Source organism: Maylandia zebra, linkage group LG23 (genome assembly GCF_041146795.1).
Source record: "Maylandia zebra isolate NMK-2024a linkage group LG23, Mzebra_GT3a, whole genome shotgun sequence".
Lineage (NCBI taxonomy): Eukaryota > Metazoa > Chordata > Actinopteri > Cichliformes > Cichlidae > Maylandia > Maylandia zebra.
This window is the reverse complement of record NC_135188.1, coordinates 42,160,881-42,168,631: the sequence shown is the minus strand read 5'-3', so window position 1 is coordinate 42,168,631 and position 7,751 is coordinate 42,160,881. Positions and strand designations below refer to the sequence as shown.

Below are 7,751 nucleotides of genomic sequence, written 5' to 3'. Positions count from 1 at the left end.
TGTTTGTAGTTCAACTTGACCCGGTTTAAATTTCTTTTTTACTATGGATTTAATTTGTTGATATTCTAAAAATCTTTTCTTGTTGATCCCATATTGTGTAACTAGTCCGTCAAATGAAATAAATTCTGTTCCTTCTAGTGTATGTTCTAAATATTTGATTCTAATTCTAATTATCTAAATTGTTGCTGCATGACAATAAAAAGTGAAAATGTCTATCTTAGTGTGCCACTTTTTACATAATTTAGCAGGTAGCACTTTTGTAACCGTCTTCTTAAACATTAATACAAAGATAACACCCATTAGTCGATACCAAAGGATACAAGTGTTACACCTTAAGAATCTACTTTCCCAACCCACCTCTCTGTGCGTGATTTTTTTTAAATGCTGTTCATTTACATGACAAAAATATTTTTTTCACTTTATTCAAGCAAGTGGAAATTTGGACAATCTAAATCTCAAGCTAAATTTGTAACACCTACAGCATATCTGAAGGTGGAGTTAGCCATGTACTTATGTAACACTTCCTTATATAAAGCTGGCTGCTCTTCAGTTGATAGCATTCAGCTATCACAGCTCCAATCACTAAGCTCTAAACATCTGCCAGAATCCATTTACCAGGTGAGTATTTTACATTTTATTTCAGTAATAATTTCTGAATCTCACAGTATTTGTGAAGGTTAACATATCTTTAAAATGTAATTCTTAAAACCCCCAGAAATCACTTATTTTTTTCTTTCTTTCTTTTTATTGCACCTAAAAGCATAATTTTGTGGTGTTTTGATTTGTTTTTTGTTTTTTGACAATGGAAGCTGTTGTTTAAAATTCTTTAACCTTGCCACAATCAGATGCAGGTCAATTGCCTGTTCATGAACATTTTTCTAAATCTTTGTGCAAGCGACTATTTTCATATATATTGTAAAATGAAGATCCCAGATATTTTAAAAGCTGATCTAATTATGATATTTGTACTGAACACTACACATTTTAATGCTGTATCTAAAACATTCTCCTGCCTCTACCATAAAACAGTTGAAGCAGTCTTTCAATCTAACCTTCATATTTAGGAAAGCTACAAAACATGTAGTTATGCTATGAGAGAAAGGTTTTGAGAGTGTGAAGAGAAAAACACTGTATTGTGTTTATTTAAAATATTTGTAGTTATCTGTGTTTTTGCCTCTTTCCCTCCATCTGACAGCTGAGATAGGCTACAGTTAGACATGTGGTCAAAAATGGATTATTATTAGAAATAATCACTCTTCAGGTTTGAATCCTGTGGTTAAACACAGGATGAAGAAGCTCATCATTGATGTGGATGCTGGGGTGGATGATGCTATTGCCATCATGATGGCCCTCTCCACACCTGATGTGGAAGTTTTGGGGATCACCTGCTGCTATGGCAACACGTCTGTGGAGAATGTCCTCAGAAATGTCCTTCGTGTCCTGAAAGTCTGCGACAGGCTGGACGTAAGTTTGTGTCACGCTGTAAGAGAGCCCTTCTACACGAATATGTTCGTAGATATGTTCTTACATCCAGCATATAATACTCATACAGATTCCAGTGTACCGTGGCTGCTCAAAGCCTTTGGTGGACCATGAAAACCATGCAGATAATTTCTTTGGATCAGACGGGTTTGGGGACGTTCCAGATCCACACGCACCAAGCCTGGATCTGGTGCAGCAGAAAAAAGCCAAACAGGCCATTATTGACCTTGTGAACACAAATGATAAAGAGGTGAGTGTCTGCACCATTAAGCTTCTTACATGAATGAAAATTGAGAGCCTCATTTTCCTGTGATATGTGTACACTAAGAACGTTGTAGCTTACACAAGGGTTGGGTAAAAATGCTGTGTGGAGAAGTAGGTGATCTCAAAATACATGAATACATTTACCCACTTTTTATAAATGGTTTGTGGTTCTGATCAAACGTTTTATTTAAAGGCCCAGTCACAGATTATTTCAGCAGACATGCCTTGAAGTCTTCCTAAAAAAATATGTTGACATTTAGCTGAAAATTGTTGAACTCCCACAGATGAAATTGCATCACTTGACTAATAAAAACTTGTTTTACCCAGAGCTAATGATTTAATTGCTTTTTCATGGTGACCAGTAAAAATGGATGTAGACACAATGATATCATCTGTTGGTTATGGATTGCAAAGGGTACAATGCACTTGATGTGAAAGAAGCCAACTCGTTGCGAAGTATCACAAAGTTGCCAAACACACATAAAAAAGCATAACTTGAAGCTTCAATGCAGTTTAAATTGGGAAGTCGTAAAAATTATCTGTCAATTTTCATCAAGTTTCAAGTGCTTAATAGACAAACTGCACCACTGGGCCAACCAAACCAGTTTAATTCTCAATTCATTCTAAACACATTTATAAATGATAATTCTTTAAAAAACTTTTCAAGGAAAATTATTATTTTACAACTGAGGGTTTGTTTTCAGCTCAAAGGTTGGTTAGGAGGCAATAAAATCATCAATTCAACTCTGTCTCCTGCCTCCAGGTGATCCTCATATCCACTGCCCCCCTCATGAACCTGGCTGCAGCAGTGCAGTTGGACCCTTCCTTGCCTAAAAAGCTTAAGGCGCTCTACATCATGGGGGGAACCATTGAAGGTGGTCTCCTCACAGAGTATTTCCTCTGTCTCTCATTATCCATTCGTGATTTTAGTCTTATAAATATCTGATATATATGAGAATGAGTGTGTGACTGTGCTTGTTTCTGTGTGCAGCCAGGGGTAACATCACAATATGTGGAGAGTTTAACTTTGTGTGTGACCCAGAGGCTGCTTACATCGTGTTGGACCGCTACACATGCCCAACCTACATCGCTACCTGGGAGTTCACCTGCTGGAACTGCCTGCCATGGGTGAGGAGGGAAACAAGCTGAACGAGGGCTTCAGTTCTGTTCCAATGAATAATGTCTGAACAGTTTTAAAGTTTGAAAGGATCTCTGCTAACACTGAGTTTGTGTATAAAGTGGTATTTGAAAATATCTTACAGTCTTTTTTTCCCTTAGTCTTTCTGTGACACCTGGTTATCTGTACATACTGAAAAATCAGACTTTGTGGAAAAGATTTTACGCATCTCAAGACAGGTAAGAGTGTATTAATTGACACAAAGCATCAAGCATTTAAGTCTTAAGTCCTCACTTTGTACAAGAAAATAAGCTCCAGTTAGCAATGAATTTAATCCATCTTCAGTATTGTGTAAATATGCTCGCAGCCCTTTTGCTTAAATCTTGGTGCCCCACTGGTGACAACTTACAGAATATTATAAGATGTCTAATTACCTCTGACATACTGTGTGAACAGAAGTGTGAACAGAAACATCAAGAATTTAATCCCTGTGACGCCTACGCCATGGCTGCAGCCATCAATGATGCAGTCATACCTAAGAGTGAAGAGGCGAGTGACTGCAACTTTTTTTTGTCAGGTTACAATGTAAAACATCTTCGCTGAAATCATTGTTTAATGAATTATTTTGTTACTCTTTCAGGTTGCAGTGACGGTGGAGTTGCAGGGGATCTACACTCGAGGCATGATGGTGCTGGACCGCGACGAGAAGCTGAAAAAAGAACACAAAGTCTTCATCATGAAGAACGTCGACTTGGAGAAGTTCAAGGAAATGTTGATTAATGCAGTCAAAAAGAGTGATGCTGTACACTCTGAGACCTGAGTGTTATGATTCATAACAACAAATAAAAACTTTTGTGTTGCAGTCTCACAAACCATGTACAACATTCATTAAGAAACAGTTTGTCCAGATTGGTGTTGAAGAAGTTGACCAGTTCTCAACTGTGTAGTAGTAAATAAAGTTAATGCTGTGACCCAAATGTATCTGCATAAATGATCAGTATTTATTCAGGTTTAGGTATATGCATTTGCAAAATAGTTTTATGTGTGGTCAAATTACTTTGTATTTGTGTGTGGACTGAAGCGCATGCTAGTGAGTCCTCAAAAGTTACACACAAATGACTGCACACACATTTGTAAACCTTAGTTTATACTTGTGGATTATAATAATAATGGATACTTTATTGATCCCCATGGGGAAATTACTTGTTTTTCTCTGCATTTGACCCATTCACTCAGTGAAGCAGTGGGCAGCCAACTAAGCAGGCGCCCGGGGAGCAGTGTGTAGGGACGGTACCTTGCTCAGGGGTACCTCAGGGTAGCCGTTAAGTGGATTCGAACCGCCGACCTTCCGATCATGGGGCAACCACTTTACCTACTGAGCTATCCCTGCCCCTATTGTACACATTTGTCACGTTTTTGAGACATATTGCTCTCCATATGAGATGGTACTACCACCACATTACTTATATCTTTATGTACATTTACAATGTAAACACAAAATATAATAAGAGACAAAACTGCAATAAGTACAGATTTTATTTGTCTGCATACATACAAATAAACACAGCAAAATAAATTTACAGTAAATGAAAAAAGGACTAGGAGCTCATGTGACGTAAGGGGTTTTGCAAGGCCAAATTGCCCAACATCATAACCCACCAACCTTAACTCCTCATCAATGAACCCTAACCCCTAGCCCATTAAACTTAACACGTTAACAGGCCACATGTGCAAATCTGACAGGACAAAATGTCAGACTTTTGAAGCAAATGCAAGATAAAGTGACTGAAATGAACCAGGAAATGAAATTGGTACTTTTGCATTGTCTTATACATCAGGAGGTACTATGTGAGTCAGCGTTAAAAATTACCCGTGTTTTTGATGTTGTAACTAAAATAGTTAACATCATCGGAGTATGACTGCAGAATCAGAGCCAACTCCATGTACAGAATTCAATCACAGAATTGGAACAAACATTGTAATTGTTGAAGTATAACAAATCCAGACACAGATCGACTCTTGATATGATGATCACCTGTCTGCTGGCCTCCACATTTCCACTTCAGACCCTGAACCTAACTTTGAAGCACTCATATAAGTACACAACGGACTGGATTTCTGTCACTTATTTTCTTATCAGATGATCTTCTTATCTATTTGAGTGAGTGACTATCAAGGAACCAGATCTCACTTGCTCAAAGCTATAATTATTTGAGAAGTTCATTCACACACCCCTGTTCTCTGCTGGCCATCGGGGCGGGGGGACTGGGAGGAGGTGTTGGCCATTCGATTGGGATCTGGGATGCGGGGGCCTCTCTGCTGCTGCGGAACCTGTGGAGGTCCTCAGCTCTTCCCAGGAGGGTGGCACGGATGCCCCTCCGGTGGTCCTCCTTGGGCTCTCGCACTCTGGATGTCTGGAGCCTGGATCTCCTCCATGCCTGCTTCATGCCCTGGGGGACAGGGCTATGGCTCTCTACATCCGCTTGCAGACCATTATATGGGGAAACCTTTTGAATACAAAAGGCTGATCCACACAGGTGTGCACACGGGTGTTCACTGTTCATAGACATAAACTACACCTCTATTGGCTGCTACTTCCAAGCACATTGTGCGCTGTCGGTCCTGCTTGCTACACAACAACATTCAATATTTAGTATTTACTGCTGTTTACACTTAGCTAGATTAACGTGATGGTGTTGTGTTTAGTATGTTGCTCTGTTTTTTTTGCTTGTTTTCTCTTCTTTCTCTCTCAACAGGTGATCCAGGAGATTTTTTTTCCTCTTCTTTCTCTTTTTAAGTGCCCATTCTCACTGCCCCTCTTCCCTTCTGTTTTTCTTTTGCTTCATCTTTATTTCTCCCTTTCCTATCCCTCAGTCATGTCTGTCCCGTCTGTAACAACTGAAAATAAAATAAAATAAATAATAACAACAAAGTCGATCAAAGGGACCAATACAGCAAGGCCATGATGATCCATTTGGCAAAGTAAATCCATTGGTATCCTTGTTGGTCTTCAGGCAACAATTCTGACGGCTAAAGAACCAAATGGGACAGGCAAAAAAAAAAAAGAATAGTTCATTTTTATGCATGGATTTTACTCTGTGGCATGAAATGTGTGAGTTAAAGCTACATAAATCTTTCTGTTTTTAGTTATTAAAAGGTTTAATGATTGAACTCCAGTGATCAGACAGTTCACTTAAACAGCACTCAGCCACCTTTTAAATTACTAAATGTGGTCCCACACTTTACAATAACACAGAGTTATTTCATTTTTGAATTAAATCATATACGTGTAAGCAAAAAGAAAGCTTTTCTTAAGTCTTCCTCAAAATCGTATGAACTAGTCTTTATGTTTGGTTACTTTCCACCAAAATCTCCTCATGCAAACATGTCAAGCAAGATGTTAGCAAACACAGGTGTATTGTCAACTGTGAGTGGCAAAATATGCTGCAGGATTACCTTTCACACCTGCTGAATCAAGTGTCAAGAATGCAGTTTGGAACAGCCTGTAATAATAATGAGTTAACATTTTCACAAACATGCTTCAGCCCTGCAGCGGTTTGTGTTGAACAACAGTTTGTAGGAACTGTCGTTGAGATGCCAACCATTGACAGACAAGTACAACCTGATCCTCAAGTTCACTCTTGCTTCTCATAAGAGTAAGAAATAGAACCCTATTACAATAGCATATTGTAGCAATAGCAGTAGCTTTTTGTTGAGTGTCCTCAGACTAAACTCCACTGCAGAGGTGAAAAAGTTACATTAAGGTTTTGGCAAATGAGGTGAACACAAACAAATTCTGTGGTGATCAAATGAAGTCTGTCTTTACGTAGGAATGAGTTCAGTGTCCAATATTTCAGCAGTTCAGCAGCCTGATGGCTTGTGAAACTTTCCCAGAATCTGCCGGTGCAGGTCCGAATGCTCCTGTACCTTCTGTGTGACAGCTGGAGCGTGAAGGATGTCTGGCCAGGATCAGAGAGGATCCTCTGGGCCTTCCTTCTAAAGCGCTGTCTGTGGACGTCTTGGATTGCTGGCAGTTCAGACATGGTGATTGTTGTGCTTCTCTGACCCCCCTCCTTAAAGCTTTGCAGACCAGAGCATTACAATTGCCATACAGGGTTACCAGACAGGCAGACAGAATACTCTCGATAGAGTGGCGTATCATGCTAATGAAAGATGCCCTAATATATTTATATACGCTCTTCAAAAATGAACTTAAAAGTTGAATGAAACAATGATATATGTAATGCAGTCTGCACCCCATGTTTTGTGTTCTTATCTTTATAATATAACCAAGTTTTTTTCTATCTAAATGAAGTGTAGTTGTTTTTCAAGTACCAAAGTGCCACAGTCCTGTTAAAACCATCAACATCTTCGTCCTTTCTGTTTTTAAACTCAGTTATTGTCAAATGCACCTGGGGAAAATCTGACAGCAGGAAGTTTGAATATTGCTGCTCCTGCATAAGATCACTGTAAACAAAGAAGAATGTACCAAAGATTTGAGGATAGTGGCCATGGATAAACATTGGCAACAACAACTTGTTAGTCGGTATGTTGAAGTTTGGGTTTCTCTGGATCTCTAATCAGATGATCTTTTTATCTGTGTAAGCGAGTGACTGCCAAGAACCGAGACCTCAGACGCTCAAAGCGCACGTTCTACCAAGATAAGAAGAAAAAAATGTAACTGCTATGGCTCAGGAACAAGTCAAAATTCAGCTGCATAAGGAGATGCTGATGTGCAGATTCCCAAACTTCGTGATGAGTCTGGATGGAATTATAATGTTGAAAGTTGAGCTGTAGTCAATAAACAGCATCCACACATGTGTTGTTATGGTCCCGGTGGGAGAGCTAGGGTTGCCAACTATCCCATTTTAGCCAGGAGGTCTTGTAT

At 39.2% G+C, this 7,751-nt stretch overlaps 1 protein-coding gene across 1 annotated transcript; it reads left to right on the top strand.

Moving 5' to 3' along the window:
- Positions 1 to 537: 537 nt before the first annotated feature.
- LOC101470711 (nucleoside hydrolase) lies at positions 538 to 3,840 on the top strand. The gene is made up of 8 exons (XM_024798854.2): positions 538 to 618; positions 1,287 to 1,464; positions 1,553 to 1,732; positions 2,510 to 2,621; positions 2,738 to 2,874; positions 3,025 to 3,102; positions 3,320 to 3,412; positions 3,504 to 3,840. Exons 2-8 carry the CDS (start codon positions 1,288 to 1,290, stop codon positions 3,681 to 3,683), a joined length of 957 nt encoding a protein of 318 aa, XP_024654622.2. The 5' UTR covers positions 538 to 618; position 1,287; the 3' UTR covers positions 3,684 to 3,840.
- Positions 3,841 to 7,751: the final 3,911 nt, after the last annotated feature.

Coding starts and splice junctions, on each gene's coding strand:
- LOC101470711 (XM_024798854.2), top strand. CDS start 1,288: ATGAAGAAGCTCATCATTGATGTGGATGCTGGGGTGGATGATGCTATT. Junction 3,103..3,319: donor TTTTACGCATCTCAAGACAG/GTAAGAGTGTAT, acceptor CTGTGTGAACAG/AAGTGTGAACAGAAACATCA. Junction 3,413..3,503: donor TCATACCTAAGAGTGAAGAG/GCGAGTGACTGC, acceptor TTACTCTTTCAG/GTTGCAGTGACGGTGGAGTT.